General features: G+C 43.4%; 1 protein-coding gene across 1 annotated transcript in view; it reads left to right on the top strand.

Moving 5' to 3' along the window:
• The first annotated feature begins 2,868 nt into the window (after positions 1-2,868).
• The window catches only part of LOC138580286 (tumor necrosis factor receptor superfamily member 3-like), a 252,643-nt gene continuing 232,756 nt past the window's right edge, over positions 2,869-22,755 (top strand). Inside the window, exon 1 of the mRNA XM_069650699.1 lies at positions 2,869-3,192. Coding sequence (XP_069506800.1) covers positions 3,109-3,192 — 84 coding nt within the window. The 5' untranslated portion in view covers positions 2,869-3,108. The remainder of the gene's footprint in view (positions 3,193-22,755) is intronic.

Genomic DNA, 22,755 nt, shown 5'->3' with positions numbered 1-22,755 from the left:
CTGGTGTATCGTTTGGTCGATTGGTCTGCTTTTTATGACTCAGTGAATGTTGGTGATTTTGTTCTTGAAGTGATCTGCAAGATCTTTGCACAGGTTTTGGAAGGGCACTGGTGAGTTGTTGCATCTGGGTGGGTTTCTCATTTGATTTATGATGTTGAATAACTCTCTCTGAGTGTTGGTGGCTTTCGTGATCCGGTCATCTTAGTGCTTCCTTTTTGCTTTGAGAATTTCTGATTTGTAAGCTCTGATTTGTCTTCAGTATTTTACTCTTTTGTGTTGTTTTTAGTTTTTCCTCCAATCATGCTCTAGCTTGCGGTTGGTTCTTTTCATTGCTTTTAGGTGAGGGGTGAACCATCTAGCCACTGCTTTCTTTCTTGAAGGGGTGAGGCATTGTTATGGGCAGATGGTATCTATTGTTTCTGCAATCCATTTCTGGATGAGGTTTGCTTTTCCGTCTGTCTTTCGGATCCAATGACATTGTTGTCGGCTTTGCCGCTTCTAGTTGTTCTTCCAGGTCACTATTCCTGATGATTTTCCAGTTTCTATTCCAAATTGGTGGGTATTTTAGTGGATTTTTGGATGAGTTTGATGGTATTTGGATCACAAATGCGATGATGAGGTGGTCACACGATAGTATTTGGATGGGGGGGTGCTGCCATGATCATGTTTTTTTTGGCAAAGATTGTGTCCAGGGTGTGTCTTGCTGAGTGCGTCGCTCCTTTCACCGTCTGTCAGAGGTTCATAATCTAAAGTTGTTTAGTTAATGTTTTCGGCGAGTTGGGGTTCTCTTCGTCGAACCATATGTTGAAGTCCCCGAGAATGATCATGTGGTCGTGTTTGATGGCCAAATTAGTGACTGCTTCAATGAAGGGGTCTGTGAAGGTGGTGTTGGAGTTTGGAGGCCTGTAGACTAGTATGAATGTGAGGTTTGATTGCCGTCCTGTCGGAAGGTGGAGGATGAGGGATTTGCAGTTCTGGATGCTTAAAGGTTCTGATGTTTTGATTTTTAAGTGATCTTTGTAAGCTACTGCGACCCCTTCCACCCCTGCTCTTTTTCCGCTTCTGCTCGCCTGCTTACATTTGAAGTTTTCAGGTAGACAGCTGTGTATTATGATTTTATAGATTTCATTAACTAGGTTTCTATGATGCATAGAATGTCAATTCCCCCGTCGCAGAGTAGGTCATAGATTTTGGTTGTGTATTTAGACATGGATCCAACCTTGATTAGGTTGCAGTGTACTTTTCTCTTTGTAGTAGATTGATTTGTTATTGTTTGCATCTTTTGGGCGTTTTGTTGGATATTCTGCTTATCATCTTTGGGTTGATCTGTGTTCTGTTATTGTTTCGTAGGGTTTATGACCATTTCAGGCTCCTCTTCCGATTCTGGATGGCGATGGCGGTTCTCTTGGGTGATGGGTTGCTGATGTATGGAGTGAGGGTGAAGCTTCTCATTCTTCGAGTTGATTCTGTCTTTTTCCTATAGGGTGCTGATATGCTGCTGTTGTGTACGGGCATCTGTTCTGTTGATCCGGTTGTTGCCAGGTAAGGGGTAAGGTAGAGTGATTTTTGTCTGGTTCTTTGGGTGGTTCTTATTACTGCAGTGGTCGTGGCTGTGCGTTCTGATGATGTGTTGGAATGTGCCATAGTAGGGGTTCACTGTGATTCCCCTTCAGATATCCTCTCTAGTTTCCTCTCCCAACTTCTGATTCTTTGACGTGGCCTTGTGTAGTATTTTAGTTTATATTTTGGAGGGTCAGTTGGTTACCCGGGCGTAAGCCCTCCTGTGTTGGTTATTCTGTGCTTCTGTTTGCCTTGCGGTTGTCTTCCTTACTGGTTTTTGGGATGGATTCCTTATAGTGGTGGTTTCTCAATGATTTTTCTTTCCGTGGGTAGAGTAGGGGTTGTTGAGAGTGGTTGAGTCCTGTCGGTGGTTGGGGATGTTCCGCGTTGTGTGCGGCCTTAAAGAGTAAAGGTCCTTAATCAATTCCCATAAAGTGAAGGGCTGGACGGTCCCTTTCCTAATTTCCACGACAAAATAGAATTAGGGACCCCCTTGAGTGTTTTTTTTATTTATTTTTTTAACCAAGGGATAACCATGATGTGCACTGCTGCTGCCCCAAATGCACTGCCATCCCACAAACCTGGATGAAGATGGAGGTTTACATCTAAGAAACATGGCAGGCGGTATTTCGAAAGTGCCACATGCGGTATTTCTAAAACACTGCATGTTTGGACAGTTGTACTGCTTTGGCAAAAGAACAGTCACAATCCACGTGGACCCCTCAGGTTGCCACATGTGGTATTGCTAAATACCGCATGTGGTATTGCTGGCGGGAACAACGCAATACCTCTAAATGCTCGCCTTAGCAGGAGCAGTGACTTGTCAGTGGCGCTCCCGAACTACACGCGACACTTGCCATGCTGTCCACCATAACCCGCTAATTAAAAAAAAGTGCTGTCTCTTACAAATAGACTGTTTAAAACAAACTATGCAAGTGTCTGAAAAGGGGGACCTGCAGCTCAGCGGGAAGCCTTGCTGGTGGGGCTGACTCCTACAACTATGCACTGTCTACACCCCTCTTTCAACTCCTAAAGGCTGTCAAAGTCCAACAGAACATACAGTCTTCCCTCAACATTATCGAATTGTTTGGCGCATTGCCAGTACGATGATGGCAGCAGGCTCTATTCAGCTCAGCCACAGGCCCGTGAACCGCCTAAGCTATCTTACTATGATTAGAACCTTGAGTGTAACGTCAGATGTCAGCAGCAGGCGCATTCCCCACCAAGCGTTCGGCACAGCACACACACACGCCCTCTCCAGTAAAATACCCGCCTTCGAGTCCGGGCTGCAGGCCAGAGTGACTTCCCATAAACCAGCAAGTCCCGCCTGGGCTGGAGCAGAAGAGGAGACAGTCAAGGGACACTCACGCACTCAGGCAGGGCGCTCCCTTTCCTGTAAGAGTGCATAACGAAACTCATTGGGAAGTGGGCGTTCGGCACACTGGAGGCGAGGGTCCGCGGAACCCCCACGGCTAGTAGGATCGACAATATGTGAGGGGGAGAGAAGGCGTGCGAGCCGGGCAACGTGGGCGACACTCCGGCCTGGGCATGTCGTGGAGGAGGCGCGGGCCGCCCTGGCTATGGGTCCTCCTGCTCGGCTGGGCCGTGGGCGCTGGAGCCGCACCTGACCAGGTAAGGGGACGCCTGCTTACACATGGAGGTGGGAATGCAGGGCTTACATGGGAACGGTGTTTATTTACCGGAAATGTAGGACGTCCGGTGAGCGTGCGCTGACAGAAAAAGTAGACCTTAAGTATAAAGCGCGTGGGCCCGATTCAGGGAATTCTTTGCACGGTTCAAAGTGACTTTGCACTGCTGAATAGCGACTTTGCACTGCCGACACAAACCCGGATTCATGGAACTGTGCAAAGTGTATTTTTGCGGTGCAAGGTCATTTTGTACTACAAAAACGACTTTATACTGACTTTACACTGACTTTGCACCGCAAAAATACACTTTGCACAGTTCTATGAATCAGGTGTGTGTCGGCAGTGCAAAGTCACTGTTCAACAGTGCAAAGTCACTTTGAACCGTGCAAACATTTCATGATTCGGGCCCTGTATGGTGACAAAGATAAACAGAAATATAGAACTTACCAAGCTGTGTACCTACAGAAATATAGAACTTACCAAGCTGTGTACCTACAGACATATCGCACTTACCAAGCTGTGTACCTACGTACCTACAGACATATAGAACTTACCAAGCTGTGTACCTACAGACATATAGAACTTACCAAGCTGTGTACCTACACGCATATAGAACTTACCAAGCTGTGTACCTACAGACATATAGAACTTACCAAGCTGTGTACCTACACGCATATAGAACTTACCAAGCTGTGTACCTACAGACATATAGAACTTACCAAGCTGTGTACCTACACACATATAGAACTTACCAAGCTGTGTACCTACAGACATATAGAATTTACCAAGCTGTGTACCTACAGACATATAGAATTTACCAAGCTGTGTACCTACAGACATATAGAACTTACCAAGCTGTGTACCTACAGAAATATAGAACTTACCTCGAGTGAGTACTGACAGAAATAGAAATGTAGACCTTAGACTGAGTGTGTACTGAAAGAAATATAGAACTAAGAGATTGTTGTGTTAGCAGAAATATAAGAACATATGTATATGCAGTGTATACTTACAAACATACACAGACTTACATAACTTGAGTGTGTACTGCAAGAATGGAATAGAAATGTGGAAATTAGAGGAGTGTGTACTGACAAAAAAACTCCGAAATATATTTGAACGGAGCCCACATTAGAAAGTATACTGCTTTTGGTAAACATTTAAGATGTTTGTTCATAAATGCAAAATGTTTATTGTTGAGTATTCAGCATGTGTTTTGTAGCAGTAGACAGATGTCAGTGTTGCACCTATTGATGTATTTTAACCATTGAGGTTATTATGATGTTTCAATTGAGGTGGGGCTATTCGCCGTTCTTCGGGTGCATTGGGTGATGCACCCTATTGGAGTTCACTACATGTGTGACGTTTTGTGATATTTTAAAGTGTAAAACAATTTGTTTTAAAATTAAAATCAAGGTGTATTACAATAATTAATGAATGGACATAATCAGATGAGATGATATGTATATTGGTAGGGTCACTTCTTGGTTTTCATTTCCTGTTTTGAATATAAATACTTACAAAGATACACAGAAATGCAGCACATACACACATCCAGTCTATACACAGAAATATGGAATGTACCTGATGCAGTGTGAACTCGCACACAGTACATAGAACTTATGTAGATACTGTAGGCCCGATTCATTGAATTGCGGGCAGAAAACGCACAATGGCCGCGCTCCGAAAAGACCACTCCGCGAGCCTGCGCAATTGAGAAAATCTGCACTCAACGCGTATTCATGGGGTTGTTCACACAAAGTAACTGTATTCACAGGTCCTGGGCTGGAACGCCCCCGACACGCCCACACGCAAAGCAGGAAACAGCCAGATCAGCTACCTTTGCGCGGTGCCCCAGGCGCTAATACACACACCCTTCAAACAGTGCTTGGGGTCCCCCGTAAGCAGGCCTGTGACTCAGGACGTATGTGCGGGGTCCCCCGTAACTGTATCCAGCACCCCGACAACATGCTTATGAAAAATCATAACGTCAAAAACTCAGGAAAAGTGCATGCAAACCAATGTAAAACATTGCTGCACCCGTGACACAGCAGATGTGCACCCTTACGTTACATCTGTACCCCAATTGAGTACATACACCACAAAATATGACATGCAATCCCACCTGTGTGCTCAAAATCCTACACGCAAGTCTATTTACGCCAGCCTTTGGGTGGTGGATCCTATGAAGGACTTGCGTGGGCATTTCCCAGCCGAGACGTTGCGTGATCGATTCCATGAATACGTCCCTTGCAGCGCAATAGTGGGTGTGTGAGGCACTTCCTGCAGGCCGTCCCTCAGAACGCCCACTTCTTCGCAGGTTATTCCCCATTTGTGGTGCTCAGCCCCCTTGCCAGCCCTCTGCGCAGGTCGTGCACACCCTCGGCTCAGAGTCTCGTGCATGGCCCTCGACAGCTCACACAGGCATGCCAGACCAGTGCGAAATCCATACTCAAACAATGGGGTCCATACTGTTGTAAACTCAGTTGACAATTAATTCAAGTAATGATTTATTCATCAAGGTGCACCACAAAGGTGTCACGCAAATTGAAGGCTGTAGCAGACTCTGAAAGCAAACAGGGTAGTCTCATATTTGAAAAGAGCAGTGAAAAAAAAGAAATTTTTATATAGAAAATATAATTGTTTTATTTGGCAAAAACATAAATGCGTAAACAATACGTGAACAATTAAACATGTGAATACATATATTTGATGATATTAGGTTTGATACAAAACAAGAAAACAACAAAAGTTTTACTTCAAACTTTTAAGCAGGATAAACCAAAAGAAAATGTTAAAGGAAAATGGACATCAAACTGCCAATGCTGAATGGTGACCTAACCTCAGTCAACATTCGTGTTTATGGCTTGTATTTAGCCACTGCATAAATTATTTCCAAAGATTTGGCAGAATTGGAATTATTCTATGTCCTAATGATTTTTTAACATGTCTGCCTACGTGTGCCTGCCTTCCTCAGGGCGAGATACCACACAACAACTTGACCCTGTGGGGAAGCAGACATAAACAAAAGTAAATTATTTTGAAAGCGAAAATCCCAGTGCGAAATCCGTGCAAGTCCAGGAAAAGTCCAGTGCATTCCATTCCAAGACTTGACAGAGTTGCACGTGCAGATTGGGTGCAAGTAGCCCCTTTTCTGCGCAAGAAATTCCATGAATCGGCCTCTGTGTGTGCTTAGCTAGAAATGGTGACCATATGTACATACATAGGTGGCACAGACAACTCGTTCAGCATTTAGCTTTTTTGCCCTGGAAACAAAAAACACAAAACATGACATTTGCAGTTGGCCACACAATGTTAGAATTGCACCTAAAAAGGTGAAATAATCATCACTTTGTCCACTTGGCAGACATTTTAATTAGTCTGATGGTGAGGTTCATGACAGGTGACAGCAGTACCCGCATGGCAAAGGGATGCTGTAAATAAAGGAGCATAACGGGGACACTGGCACCAGCGTTGGTACCCCAAAGCCCCCCAAAGGCCCGGCCTGAGAGGCATGTGTGGACTCATTGCACTGTGCAGCTCGTAGATCTAAACATTGTGTTGTCCCACTGTGAATGATGCAAAGCACAGAAATGTCACATACAAATTGCGAGCCATGAGCGCAAGATTATATTTTGCTCCTGCCCGCAACTCATTTTTCTCTCTGCCCAAACTTGCTTGGTAAACCTACTTTATCTGAGCATATTTTGTTTCAAAATATAATTTGTTCTGCCAGGACCTGGCAGGCAGAGCGAGACCCACGAGCACAACTTGTAGTATGGCAGTACGATAGCAACGGTGCCGGTAGCACTACTGGCGCCGTTGCTACTGTACCGCCATACTTATAATGAGGCAACACGTAACTGATATATATAAGGTGGGGAATCATTTAGAAACATAGAATATATACATTATGCATACATTCAGTGCTTACCTACATAGGTGCATAGAAATATAGAACTTAAACAGATTTTGTGATGTCATCTTTGATGTCCTGGGTGTTAGTCTTAGCAGTGCACGGTGGTGGCACGAGGTATGGTTGCTTAGCTTACCATAACTTGCGAATTTCGGAGGTTTTTCAGTTTTACCTATAACCATAACGTACCTGTAACAACGTTTTCCATTGAATTTCATAGGTTTTTATTAGTGCAACTCAACCATAACGTCCCCTTAACTACGTTTTTTCATTGAATATATGTATATATACTTTTTTTAATCAAGATTAATCTAACAAGAAGTAAAGTGAGAAGGAACAACAACATTAAGGTACAGACACTCACACTATACAACTACAAATTCAACTATAAACTTGAAGTATAAACACTAACTCTACACCACTACAAAACCAACCGTAAGACTCACTTCATCTATGGTATTTATGTAGTCTGTCTTTTATATGAAGTGAGTGTTAAGGTTGGATTTCTAGTGGTATGGATTTCGTGCTTATACAGCAAGTGGTGTAAGTATGTGGTAATCGTGTTTGCTGCATGTGTGTGTTGTAGGAGCATGTGCTGTGGAGAGTTTTGCGAGAGTTTGTGTCATAAGTGTGTGTGTGGTAAGAGAGTGTGTTGTAAATGTGGGTTCTATAACAGTGTGTTTCATTACAACATGCGTCATAAGAGTGTGTGGTGTAAGAATATTTGGTTGTGTGTGGGCCAAGTAAGTGTGTGTGTGTGTGTGATGTAAGTGTTGTAAGTGTGAGAGTCATAAGTGTGTGTGTGTGTCATACGTGTGCGTTTTGTAATAGCGTGCCTCGTAAGAGCAAGTGATGCAAGAGCATGTAATGTAAGTTTGTGGGCTGTAAGTGTCTGTTCTAAGGGAGAGTTTAGAAAGAGCATATGTGGAAAGGGCATGTCATAATAGTATTTGTTATAAGTGTGTTTATAATAAGTGTGTATGGCAACATTGTGCGTCATAAAAGAGTGTGGTAGTGTGTGTGTGTCAGTGTCATAAGTGTGAGTGTCGTAGGTGTTATGTTATTCTGATTTATACCATGCACCACTGCACATTTTCATAGTTTCCAGGCACTCTGGCAGATCTGAAAAGGAAAGGTGTTGGGAGGGCTTAGTGTGATTGAGAGGGAATAGCACTGTTGGTAGTTTCAGTTCTGAAAAAATGATCACTGTGTGCTGTTTCTTTTTTTAAGTTGGTTAAGTTTTGTTGTTTGGTGCATGAGTGTTTAGGGGCTGATTTGTGTGTGAATGGTTTAGTTTCCTGCTGGGTGTTGTGGAGTGTGTTTAGTTTGTGGTGGTTTTAGGTTTTCCCCTCAGCAGTGGAGGTATGAGGGTGATTTGTTCAGTGTTTGAAGATGAGTATGCAGAGTATTAGTGTTAGTGGGGAGTCATCTGAGGTTATGTTGATCCATCAGGTTTATATTATTCTGTGGTGATTTGCGGTAAATTGCTTTATTTCTTTGGGTGGCTCTGTTTCGGGTTCATCAGGTTTCAGTTCTTTTTGGTGTTTCTGTTGTGATGTGCTGGCAGTTTCCCTTCAATTATGTTTCCCATTTAGCTCAGTGAGTTATAGAGCCATGTTTTTAACAATTTTCTGAACTTTAGGTGAACTTCTGTTGTTTGTATTTCCTTTGGGAGCGGGTTGCAAAGTCACACCAATATGCCTGACAGCGTGGTTCCCCCATATGTCCACTTTGATTATTGTTTACCTGGTCTAGTGTTTGGATGACTGGCATTAACAGATCTCATAGCCCATTCCATGAACCAGGTATAAAGCTGTAATGTCTTCAAGCACGTTCTTGTGTCTGTCACCTCGGGGGGAGGGCGATACAATACCTAATCTTCAGACTCATCAAGCTTGTCAGGATTAGGCCCTTTCACATCTTTTACATTAAAATCACCTCCAAAAATAAACCAACTTGGCCCTATCTTTGAAGGAGCCAATAATCCATCCATCACCTGATTTAGTTCTGTCGAGGCTGAATGCTCTTTGAGTGCCATAAGTGTGAGTGTCGTAAGAGCATGGTCATAAGGGCATGCGTTGTAAGAATTTGTGTCAAACTAATGTGTGTGTGTTTTAAGACTATGGGCCTCATTATTACCCTGGCGGAATGGGTTTAACGGCGCCCGTAATGGTGCGGTGCCGTTAAACCCATTCCTCCCTATTATGAGTTCCTTTAGCGGGAGCTGCTAAAGGACCAGGGAGCTAACAACAGGCCCGTTGTTAGCTCCCTCCCCATTCCCATTGAGCCCTATAGGGGCTCAATGGGAATGGGGATGGGTAAATTGAATGAGGAATCACTGGGTCCTCCAAGGTTGGAATGGCCCGGTAATTCCTCATTCAAGGAACCCGGACCTGAGTTTGGAGGCAGCCATGCCGCAAACAGCGGCATGGCTACCTCCAGACTCGTAATGAGGCCCTATGTGTTTTAAGCAATATGAGTGGTTGTTGTATAAGTCTGGCATGTGAGCTTATAAGTTTGGTATAAAGTCATAAATGCCCATATCCTTGACATCTCCTATACAGATGAAAACTTACATTGAAGTTAGGTGTGACTTTGATGTGAATTTTTAATACGAAAAAGATGTATATATGAGTTTTACTGTTTGTACATGTAGTAATTAACATCTCCTGAAAACTGACATGAAAGTATGTCCTGACTTTGATAAGAGTTTTCAGATGGCTGTTAGTGTAGAGGTACATCTCTAACTCATGCATGTAGAGTTCATGTATCAAATTTACATTAATTCTGCTGACATAGTATACATCTCCAATACGTCTGAAAGCACACATTAAAGCAAGCTCTGCCTTTGATGTGAGATTTCAATATATGCAGATTTTACAGTTTGCACCTCTATGCAACTGCCATCTCCCGAAAACTGACATCAAAGTCAATCCTGACATTGATGTGTTTTATAGCAGCATACATTTGAATAATGTACATTATCTACACCTGTAGATGTGTACAGTTCATATCATAAATGCATCTTAAATTATTAATATCTCAAAATTGACCAAGATCATTTTCAATTTTTCTGTTACTTTGCACCAATTCCTGATGAGGTCTAGGGGCATGCCAAAAATGACACAATCTAAGCAGACAATTTTTCAATAATTTGGGTTCCAAAAAGTTGTTTTTTTGCCTATGGGAAAACGCTATGCTAAAAATATAAGAACAATTTACAAGTATTAAGTCGAACATGAAACATTCTGAAATTGCAGAAGCAGATTCCTCGAAATGTTACTGTGGATTTTTGCAGAATTGCCCATGCAAGCCTTCAAAATTTATTGACAAAAGTTATTTTCTGAAACTCATTAAGACATTTCATTTTAACCTTTTCTATGCCATACACTCATGCAATAATAGACTTACAGAGCAAACACCCGTACTACATTCACTTATACTACATGCTTACATACACGCACTAAATAAAAGAATTGTAATCAAGAGTTAAGGTTAGTTTCAAGTAGAAGACAGGTTACATCAATACCAGAGTTGAAATGAGTGTTAAAGCGTAAAGGTTAAATGTAGTGTTTAGCTTCATAGTTGAATTTGTAGTGGCGTACAGTGGCTGTACCTTAACAATGTTATTGCCACTCTTTGGACACTTTACTTTTTTTAGGTTAACCTTAACTCTTGATTAATGTATATTGCATTCACTTTGCATCATTAGACAAGATATATATATATATATATATATATATATATATATATATATATATATATATATATATATATATATATATATATATGTATATATATTTGGTATTGTGCATTTAGTTTATTAACACCGTACACATTTAAAAATTAATCTAAGTCACAGAATCACAAACATGAGTCAAATACTTAACATTTTTTTTAAAAAAATCACAGCTAGCATATACATTAAAATACATCTTTCAATAAATAAATATTACTCCATTATAATAATTCATCCCACTAGCATCAGATTAATAAAATTACTAAATTCTATTTAATTAAAAATTGAAACAGAGCGTTCCACAACGAAAATACAGCAGTATGAAAGATACAGTCCCATAATTAATGTTGGGTTATTAATCTTAGTTCATTAATACGTTACCCAAAGCAGACCCCACAAGATGTTATAAAGGTTGAAATGGCACACATGTATTATTTGTTGGCTCTAACGGCCAACAACAAGTCTTCAACATGAGTTGCAGAAAAAATTACAGGGATGAGGTTTGAAGGCAAATTATACATAATATTTAAAAGAGGGTCAATGCAAACAAGCACATTAAGACATATTCATAATTGTATAAGCTCTCACCACCCCACAGGCTCTGGTTGACTGAGAGCCTGGAAGTCCAGCGCAACATGCTTGCAGGAGGAGAAGGGGCTAGCTTTCAAAGGAATGGAAATTACTTTAAAAGAAAGTATTGTGGCTGTTTGGTTTTGCATCACAACATGTAAAATGCTACATTCTCACAAGTTGCCACCACATGTAATGCTCAGCGATTTGAATCAACAGAAAGTGACTGCAAGCCTTTAAAAAAAAAAAAAATCCATTCCATGTTTTGTAATTTAAATCTTTGTTCCTGCAGAGGCAACATGCACAGTCCTCCCTTGCGCTCTTGCTTCACTCTGGCCCATAAATCAGGCTTCCAGGCACATAACTTCTAGTATTGCCAATTGGAACAGGCAATAATAATGAATACACAGCGATGTTCCACTGTTCAGTTAATCCTTCCAGAGGCTCTGTATACATATAGCACTGGGGGTTTGGAAAATGCATAAGGGAAAGGCCCTGCCCCTCCCCTCAATCCTTACCTGTTAAAGCTGTAAATCATGAAAGGCCAGACCAGTCCAGAACCTTTCAACGCAAGCAACAGAATATTGGGCATCATTACAAGTATGGCAGTGTGGGGAACGTGACCCTGTAATGGCTGCATTTCAGCTGTGTTACCGCACAGCTGTACTGCAACCTTTGGAGGTGAAGCAGAGGAAAACCCTCCAGCTGAATGCTGGAGGTAATTCTGCTGATTTATCACCAATAATCAGCAAAATCATCAGAATTAGCGCTGTTGGAATTACTTCAGGGTTACATTCCGCTGAAATCCCCATGGACTCCATAAATGGGAACTAATTCTGCAATACCACCACTTGTAATCTGGGGGTAATTCCGCTGGACCAAGTGGCGGTAACAGTTATTCCATTTGGCAGTATTCTGGCAGATTTACCACCGGAATAGCGCCAACCTTGTAATGAAGCCAAATTTCTTTCAAAATGAGGATGAGAATTATACTGTGTTCAGTTCTATTGAAATTTGATGAGATATCCAGCAGTGGCAACCTCTTCCTCCAGCACACAGGGACAGCCATAGTCAGGGACGTCATTTAGGGGTCGCAACAGCGACCTCTGTGGTCTCCCTTGCTAGCCGTAAAAAAAATTGGTAATACTTTTTAAAAAAATATTTTTTTATTGTATTTCCTGGGCTGTGGCCAGCACCATGTGTCTCTTTGTTTCTGGAGTGGCTAGTTTTCTGGTAGCATTAACCGGTAAGATAGCTCAGTGGGTTGAGCGCTCACTGCTGCAATGTGTGTGTGATCTGTAGGTTGCAGGTTCGACTCCTGGCAAGGTCAACTCAGCCTTCATCCTGTTGAGATTGATAAATGAGTACCAACACAGGTTGGATGATATTGTATGTATATTTGTTCTATATTAAGCACTTAACCGTAAGTGCTATATAATAACATCATTATCAATTGGCCTTGGATGTCTGCTTGCATTTACAGTAATTTGGTAATATGGATCTATAAGCACTGATATTAAGGATACATATGGTGATCTATTCTTGTATGCAATGTATATCACTTTACAGTGATACCATAACCATATTTTCCGTAGTGTACTTAGAAACAATGCTATGTGATGCCACTTCCGGCTTTGTCAAGTGGTGAAAGGTTGTGTTCCATTGCTTCCTGTGATGTCACTTGGGGTGGGGTCAGGTGACATCATTTCCTGTGATGTTATCAGAGGTCAGGTTTTGTGTGATGCCACTGCCGCTACCCCTGGCATTTTGGTGAAATGACGTCCCTGTCCATAGTAGAGGGCCAGTCTTCAAGCTTGCAACAAAAGCCTAACCCTCACTGATAATTTCTCAGCAAAGCCATACTAAGACATACACCAAGGCCCTTATTTCACTGATTTCAGGGGCTGTATATATGTATTTTATGAGTGTTGTGTTATAGTATTACTGCTTATTGTCATTTTTATAGTGTTTGCTGGGCCATCAATAAATATAGTATTTATGTAACTATATCTGTAAGTGATTACGTAGCTTGTGGACTCATTGTGGACACTTTACCAGGCTCACCCCTTCTTGAGACAGCCTTGGCCACTCTCCATGCTCCCTTGATTGGTTTGGCTACAGCTCCCAGAGTTATCCCTGTTCACCAACTAGGTTGGCCTCCCACAGATCTGTCCACCAGGCCAGAGTGCAGAAATCCAGTGTAACACTTACATGGTTACATATACCAGGTAGTGTACTTGCATAACTACAGGTACCGGCTATACAATAAATAGTTACAGGTACCAGATAGGCACTTATAAAGCTACATGTGTACTTATATAGCTACAAGTAGAGGCTGTGTACATACATAACTACAAGTTCCAGACTGTGTACTAACATGCCTACATAAATCAGGCTGAGCACTTGCATAGCTACAGGTACTGGGCTGAGCCCGTACATGGCGGAATGCACCATATTTACATACAAAGGTGTAGGTACCTGGTTGTGTGCCTGCATGGATACACATACCTGGCTGAATGGCGCTGTAAACTTACATAGATAGAGGAATAGGGTTGTGTTCTCACAGAGGGACACGTACAAAACGCAACTAGCCAAGCATATTCCGGCCTAGCTGCTCACATAGGCGTTCCTCAGGCCTAACGCAGCCAGAACCCAGTCTGGGTGTCTACCCACCAGACTTCACACATGAAAATGGCTAGTCTGTTATTTTTCTTCCCCACAAATGTGACTGCAGAAGTTACACATCATAGTTTATGATAATGATATCGTCTTTTATGATTTGTAAAGAGCTGCACTGCCGCTGACTCGAAGCGCATGGCTGCCGACTGTGCTATTGTCGGAGAACAATGTTCAGGTCTTTGCGGCGTCACCCATCGCTAGGAAGCAGCTACCGTCCGACAATTACACCAGCTGCACACATACCCGGTGCACCCACGCACCTTACCACTCCATCTCTCTCTACTGACCTGAACTACGGATCCCAAGGACGTTCAACCTACCAGCACTTTGAGGTCATACCAATGATATATAAAGCACTATATAAATGCCAAGTAACATAACATAACAAGTACCTTCATAAATACCTACTGGTGTAATTATATGTGTAGGAGTACCAGGAGGTGTACTTGCAAAGAAACAGGCTGTTTACTTACACGTATGTACACAGTGGTGCGCATACACTGAAGATGCTCAACTATTTTCCTAAGAGGGTGTGTCCTGAACTTAGCACTCTGGTCCGTGTGTGTATAGGTTTCACAATTGTCCGATCTTTACATTTGAATCTGTTCCATGGGTGCAAAGGTTTGCGTGTGCGTGTGCCGTCAGTGAAAATGGCTAGTCTGTTATTTTTCTTCCCCTCAAATGGGACTGCAGAAGTTACACATCGTAGTTTATGATAATGATAACGTCTTTTATGATTTGTAAAGAGCTGCACTGCCGCGGACGCGAAGCGCATGGCTGTCGACAGTGCTATTGGCAGAGAACAATGTTCAGGTCCTTGTGGTGTCACCCAAGGAGAAGAGGCTGTGAATGGAGCAGACTCTGATAGGGAAGTCACCTCACACCCGGGGAACTTTGACCGTACGTGGAGGTGTGTAAGCGGCAGGCCGAGGCAGCTAGCTTGTATGGAGTGAACAGGATGGCTTGACAGGGTGAAGTTTTACTGCACATAGCTGCCATTTGCATGGTCTGCTAGCGACTGATGCATCTGACACAGCGGTTGGGGTATTTGGGTTGGGAGCAGGGAAAGGAAAATGCAAGATAGCTTTGCTGTTGTGTTGATGCATGCAGACCGGAAGTACCCCGACCCCTGCGTACAGGTCTGTGGCTAGCAGTTAATTATCTGAGGCACCGGGCAATTGTATCTAGAGGGGAGCCTTGTACGCCCCTGGAGATAGAATGCATTGGTTGGGGTTGGGGATGGGTTGGAGAGTGTGTAGTTTTGTTTATTTATATTCATAATTATACATTCCTTGGAGCACCCCAAGTGGAAGGCAGGGAGAGTGACGGAGAAAGGAGAGAAGGTTATGAACCAACCAAGCTTTGAAGCAGTCAGGAACAGGCAAAGCGCTGTTCTTGGAAGCAAGACCACGCCAAGCAACAGAGGTTTGAATCCCGGATCCCCGCTTAGAAACCGAACTCAGGCATGGTATTAGGCGCGTTATAAAAAACCCACTAAAATAAATAAAATAAAATAAAGAGTTAGATGCTATGGGAGAAGTGAAGCACAAGAATAGCAGCACATACTATTACACAAAATACAGGACTGTCAGTAAGTACGGACAAAGCCAGACTCCAGACCCCTTGGAGGAGCAGCACAACTACAATAAGGTGGGACCGCTTGAGCAAGAGGACACCTTGAAGACCTCTCGTCTAGGTACCTAGGAATGAAAAGAACTTGAAAAGGTAAGTTTCAGCCATTTCAAGAACAGTAGGTGGCTGTCCAGAGCTCTGAGCTCCAAAGGAAGGTTGTTTCCATACGAATGTATCAGTGTTTAGTAATTTGCTTCCAAACTTCTTTTTCCTGGACCAGGAAGGCAGCAGAGAAAAGGAAGAAACTAATCAGAGGGCTCTGGTGTGGCAATGTTTGGTTATTTTCCATTGAAAATGAGCAGACCAAACTCCTTAGGAAGCCTGAATGCAGTCTGTTTGTCCACCAGTAGCCAATGCAGTGACAGGAGAGCTGGGTCAATATCATCTATAGGTTTCAAGCCTGTGATCGATCTCGCAGCGTAATTTTGAATTACTAGAAGCTGGTGCACCGAACTTTCAGGAAGACCCAGATCTGAGGAGCTATTACTGATATGGCAAGATGCGTATTGCCAAGTCGGTCATACAGGTGCAGTGTTCGATTGCTTGAAGTATGATTGTTGGCGTGCTGAGTGCATGCAGCTTAGCTGGCCTTAGTATAGGGCATTAGGAAATAGAAGATTGATTGTGTAAGTGGGGAATTCGTGATGGGCACCGGAGGCGGTTTGAAGTTTGCGTCAAGTGCTTTGTTGGTAGATTGATGCTGTGCTCCCCAGACTAGCTCACTTGAAGGATTTCCTGAAAGTTAAGTGATCCCCAATGTTGGGGTGTGAAGAATGACGCTGTGTGTTCAAAGTCAGGTCTTTAAGGTATTCCTGTAAGTCAAATTACTCTTGATTATGCATATGCCCGGACAGAATCCCTGCAATCAAGTTTAGGTGGCTCAAACATTTCTTAACCAACGCATTGATTCGCAGTTCCAAACAAAGTCTATTCTCCATAAGAATTCCAGTGTTCTTGTCCCTCTTAAGATTTCTGGGCAGGTACCCATCCCTGCAGGCCAGGATATAGGCATTGCCACTTGTGGTGTGACATGATGAGGAGCGATCACGATTTCCATATTGCGTGGGTACAGTTTAAGATTGTCATAGTTCAACCAAGCATTCAATTGCGCAAGACAATTGGTGAGGATGGTGTCCGAGTCCTTGTAGGTCGTCATTTAGAAAATGATTTGTGTCTCTTCTGTATGGTTGTAGAAGGTGAGTGAAAGCATTTTGATGAGTCTCCTGAGTGAGGCCATGTATATTTTGAATGGTAGAGGTGATGAGCTTCATCGTTGGGGTATGCCACATGATATCATCGGGAGTTTCAATTGGAAGAGGGTATCCAGGTCATTTCTGTTTCTAATCCATTGTAGCATGGTGTTTCACAATCCAGGTACTTTCAACCTCCTAATTAGTGATAAGTGATTGCGAGCTTAGGGCCCTCTAGGAACGTGCATATGTAATGGATGGGATCACATAGAGTAACTCCAAATCCACATAACCATACCAACTCAGGAAGATGGCAAAGTACTGTTTCATTTGCAATTATGTAAAACAGGGAGTTTACAACGTACATCAACGGACGTATGCTCAGGTTCTCTCAGCGATCTTTACTCAAACATAGTTTATAGATAAAAAATACATCAGAGATGATGTCATACTACGTGGCAATAATGAAAAACCTACCAAGGGTTGGGGTTGACTTAAGGGGAACATCTAAGTATACTTTTTATAGGAACTAGGATTGTGATTGGCTGCCCACTACCAGGTGGACAACATATGCCTACCTCTAAAACATGTCATCTTCAGAAAAATAAGATACACAGTTTCTTATTGGTTTTCAAACTATAAGGTCCTTTGTTATATGGACTACTACAATTGGTTGGCACACGTCTGCCATGCCTGGAATATTCGGTTCATTTAGCAGCACGTAAGATCAGACCCAGGTGCACGGAGAGGGGGCATGACACTACCTCCCCACCCAATTAGCCCAGCATCTCTCATCGCCCATGCCTTCTGCCATGAAGATTGTTTTTGAACTTGGCCTTGTAAAGTATCCTTGTCTTTAGAATACATGGGAGTGAGAGCACTCACTATCACGTTCTGGGACTTGATATTCGAACTCTATTTTCATCCTTGACTCACGTGATGGGAGACCATGATTTGGTCCTTTTGCCAGGTTTTAAATGCTCTAAATGAATTAAACTTGACACTCTTGGTGTTCCTTCTTTGCACCTTAACAAGGGTTTATTCATTCTTCGCATGTTTGCTCCTTTCCAGAATAGATAGCTGACCTTGGCTGCTCCAGTCTTGACTCCAGGCCAGACAACTTCGCCATGCAGGTCCACGATTCTGCTTATTCTTGCTGCGACACAGTTTTCCCTTCCCGCTTCATGGGTCCTGGCTTACTAAAATTCATAATTCCGATGTCCAGCTTCTATACAAGGGCGGCTGTGCCTGCACTCTATTCACTAAGTGTAGACAGCTTCTATGATGACTTAGTCGATCTAGTCGCGCCTTGAAATACTTGTGTATAGGCGCGTTATAAATGCCATATTATATCATACCTTGCGTTTTAGCATCTGTACAATAATTGAACGGTTCATTTTCTGCAGCGCTTTGTGCACGTGTAATCTCCTTTTTCATGTTTAAATTAAAAGTTCACCTGATTCTTTACTTCATCATTAGTCTCTTCAGGATCTATACATCTTCAGTCAATATCTCAGGACATTATACATACTCTTCTTGTGATGTCACTAACTTCTTTTCTTTGCTCTTTCTCATATTCCTTCAGGGAGTTCCTCCCTTAGGTTGTCATCACTTCGGGGATACACTCGGTAGGGTTGTCTCAATGGTTATCCTCTCTCGAAACACACTGTGGTATAGGCACAACTGCTGGTGTCAAATACGGCACGATCTCAGGTCTCCGACATATGGGAGGAAAGGGGGCGGGGTTTCCTGCAGAGGCATGCAGCTGCTCCACTACAGTTGACTGTATCAAACGCCGACTAGGAGCAGGATGGCCAAGGCGATGTTGGCATCTGTGCCGATTTTAAGCTCATCCCAGATTAAATCAATACAGGCCCCATTACTCGCATTAGCCTAAAAACTATGTGTGCAGTGTATTTTAGCTGGGACTGGTACATTAGAAATTGGTCGGTTGTTGGGGATGCCTGAGTTTCCAGTTCTGCTTTTAAGAAGTGATATAAAGGGGAAGTTCTATCAAAAATGTTATTGTTTAAAACTATTGCCCAAAACAATAAATATATGTTGACATTTCTTTTAAAATTCCTATGTAAAATAAGCAGCAAATCTGCTGTAAAGTCCTGCTTTGAAAGGACTTGTGGGCATGCATTTTTTTACGTAGTAACAGTATAATCTGTTTCTTTACTTCTCTGCCTTTGCAGCAGTAATCAAGCAGGAGTTCCTACTGGGAGCTTGAGCTTGTTACTGCCCGACAGCAGAGAATGCAAACAAACGTTAACAGGACAGGCAGTCTAATGAATGCCAATCCTAATACAGCAAACACAAACTTGTTCAGCAAAATAATTATGCTGAAAAGCGTTTGTTTACTGTATTACAAGGGCATTCACAGGACTGACTGTCCTGAGAACTAGTGAATGAGTCAAACAGGTCCTGTTTATTAAACAGGGCGCACTTGCCTTCCTCTTGGAAATGGACGCATCTGGTCCAGTGGTGAAGGGCTAGCCCTTTCAGCCACGTGACCGAGTTCGAATCCCCCTCTGTCTTTTTTCTTGTGCATCATTTTTGTTTTTAAAACGATATTTGATGCACCAGAAAGAATGAAAGGCTGGCACTCGAAATCGGGTGTGCTAACCCTACACCCCTGCACCACACGAGTCCCTGGCAATCACAGTGCTCTTTGCCATGTTGTTCTACAGCATGGCAAAGAGCCCTGTGAATGAAGCATGGGAAATAGACCACAGGAGTCCCCTTTCATCACTAGTAATTGTCACACTGTTTATGTCCACCTTGATTTCTCTTCCGGGTTCACCAGGGCATCTAATAACTCTTCCTGCGGTGAAAAGGGTCCTTTGCTCCCCTCTTGATGACTCTCCTTCTCTGCTACTGGTTTGCCTGCTGGGGATGGGAACCGGATGTTAGCAAAGTTCACAAATCTGGCCTTTCCTTCTTTATAAGGCAGTGTCTTTAGTTTCAATGGTCTCTAGCCATGTCTCACCCCAGTCTGACTCACAGCCACTTTCACAGTGCAATGTCTCTGGTTCAAATAGCCTGCCCCCCGGTCTCTCACAGCTGTCACTCAGTATCTTTTATGTCATCGCTCTGTTGATTGATGTCTGGTGGGGGGTGTCCCCCTACTGTTTGGCCACTGGTTGGATTGTGTCTCCAAGATGCATCATGTCCTGTTGTTGCTGTTCCGGGTTCTTCTCACGTGTGTTCCACAGACCTCCCCTAGAGGTGAGGTGGGTCCGCAGAGTGTCTAGATGGCTGATAGGTTTCTGGTTCACCTCCGAGCCATATGGTCAGGTGTGAAGCCAGCCTCAAATTGTGTTCTGGGGAGCTGAATGGTAGTTTTAAAAACAGGGTTCCAAATGAGGCACCAAGTGATCACCCAAGACCCAATAGGCCTCCAAGGACCTGCGTGGGCAATCCCAATTGCTCATTCGATTAAAATTGCCCAGGCTTGCATCCGTTTGTGTACTCTGATCTTGGTATCCTTCTATATATATTGCTGTCTCTCTACTGCCAACTGACAGGAGAAGAATTGAGGAAAGAAAGTGAAGCATGGGGATCACTGTTCGCATGTCTCTCACTCTCTCCCTTTCCTTCTCGCTGCTGGTCTTCCTCTGAGGGCTGAAAGGCTGGATATCTTTTTGTTACTTTTGTTTAGCCATTACCCCCCCTAAAGAGAATCAAAGAAGAGCTCGAGGTGAAACAGAGTCAACCATGACTATGCAGAATTGCTGTTAGAACAATGATAGTGACTAAAGCGCAATTGACAAACTGTGTGCTCCATACAATAACGGTGCAGGAGAATAGCAGCCAGTTTAGCTCTGTTACTCACACACCCTACCTGTTACCCCCTGAGTGTGTCCACTGGGTGCGTCCACTGAGTGTGTCCACTATGCACGACTTTGATGCTTCCCAGCTGGACTTGCATATGTCAATCCAATAAATAGATGAATACACGGGGTCAATTGGGGAAATCATAGCAATATTTGACCAATGGTGTGTACATGGGCATATACACGCAAAACCTGGCATATGGTGAGAGTACCCGAGTATGTGATGCCAATATTTCAAAATGGCATGAGTACCAGGGGCTGCCGTGGCAACAGCTAATAGTGTGGGTCCCGGGAAATAAAATGCTGTCCTCTGGCAAAGGGTTGCAATGTACGTTATCTCATGGACATACAGGGGCAACATATCAAAACACTGACCAAATTGTGTGTGCTCCTGACGTCTGATGGCAAACTCTGGCAATTTGAGTAAGAACCTGGCAAGGATGTATATTGCTATATAATGGCATCCCTGTCAAATGCCGCGAATATGTGAAGATACTACGGCAAAACATATACATTGATGGTAACCTCGGCATGTAATCGCAACTCTGTGTAAATCGCGTGGATGCCTCACACACTTTCCTCTCAGCTTCCCACGGCTGCCATGGAAAGGGAAGAGGGGCTCCTTATGGAGCCCCTCTTCCCTTTGCATGGCGGCCATTCTGGTAAAGGATTTTCCTTCCTATAATGGGATGTGCACTGCGTCCTGTTGTAGAAAGGAAAATCCTTTTTTTTTTTCCGCACCCCGGATTGCCGCTTTGGTAACCCGGGTGCATGTGGCCTTATGTACCCGTTCCACAGGGAACACTGGGAGGGAACGGCCCTGAGCTCATGTTAATGACCCTCGCTTTGCTCGGGCCGTTAACCAGGGTCGCGGGCCGTTACCCCCTGGTGTTGCCCATGGAACAGGTATATAACACCACAAAATAAGCCAGGCAAACTTGAATGTGGTTTTGATGTGTGTTCTTTTTTTTCTTTCACTTTTGGGTATTTATAATGTACTTATACAGCACATGGTGTTTCAAGGTGCAACAAGACAAAAGAGGGGGGCAGGGATGAAGAATAACAAAAACGGTCAGACTAGTCCTTGTGTCATTCGGATCTTGCAAGTACTAACAAGAAGTGCAGGGGAGTGGGGGACAAGAGGGGAAGTGCCGGTCAGAACGGAAAGTGCTAATGCCAAGGAGACAAAGGAAGTGCAGGTCGGAGTGGAGAGCGTGTAAGTACATGAGGGGGGAAGAGGTGGGGGAAGAGGGCCCCTGGGCTAGGAGAGTGCTAAGGGGAGGCCAGATGGACGAATGCCAGGGGAATCAAAAGGGGGGGGGGATAATGGAGCAGGGCCTTGATGACTAAATGGTTTTAACTGGGTCTGAGTAGTTAGCCATATCATGTCAAAACATGACACCTGGTATGAGTACCTTTCATATTAAGTCAAGCCAAGCCATAGGACAACACCATACCATCGTGCGAGTACCTGGAGTTTTAAAGGCAACACATAGTTATTGTAAGAGTACCAGGGTGTCTGATGGCACAACTCGCAATGATGCCACTATTGAGATATGTGCTAGCTGCATTTGGCAATGGTGTGAGAATCTTGGCTTTTGATTGCCATTCTTGGTATATCACACCAAAGCCTACCATAAGAGGTGGACGCCAGAGCACATCATTGCAATGCCTGTTAAATGATGCCAGTATGTAGTGTAATAATGGCCGTCCCGTGCTTGGCCCTTAAGGTGTGTGTGGATGTGACTCAGAGGGCTAGACCTCACCACCTGCTACATGGTGTGGGGCCCAGCAACAGTATGGGGAGGGTCCATGGACTCTCACACAACACTGGGGGCCTGGGACACGGTAGCACCACATGGCTTATTCCGCATCTACTTCACTTTTAAGAAATCAGACTTGGGATATTATGTTCAAATCAACACGTTACGCCTTCGCTCACTGCTCCACGACTTCAAGCTCCCACATGATGCCGTTTCCT

The sequence above is a fragment of the Ambystoma mexicanum genome, chromosome 3p (assembly GCF_040938575.1).
Source record: "Ambystoma mexicanum isolate Mex_15411 chromosome 3p, UKY_AmexF1_1, whole genome shotgun sequence".
Taxonomy (NCBI): Eukaryota; Metazoa; Chordata; class Amphibia; order Caudata; family Ambystomatidae; genus Ambystoma; species Ambystoma mexicanum.
The sequence above is the reverse complement of the archived record's forward strand: the minus strand, read 5'-3'. Positions and strand labels throughout refer to the sequence as shown.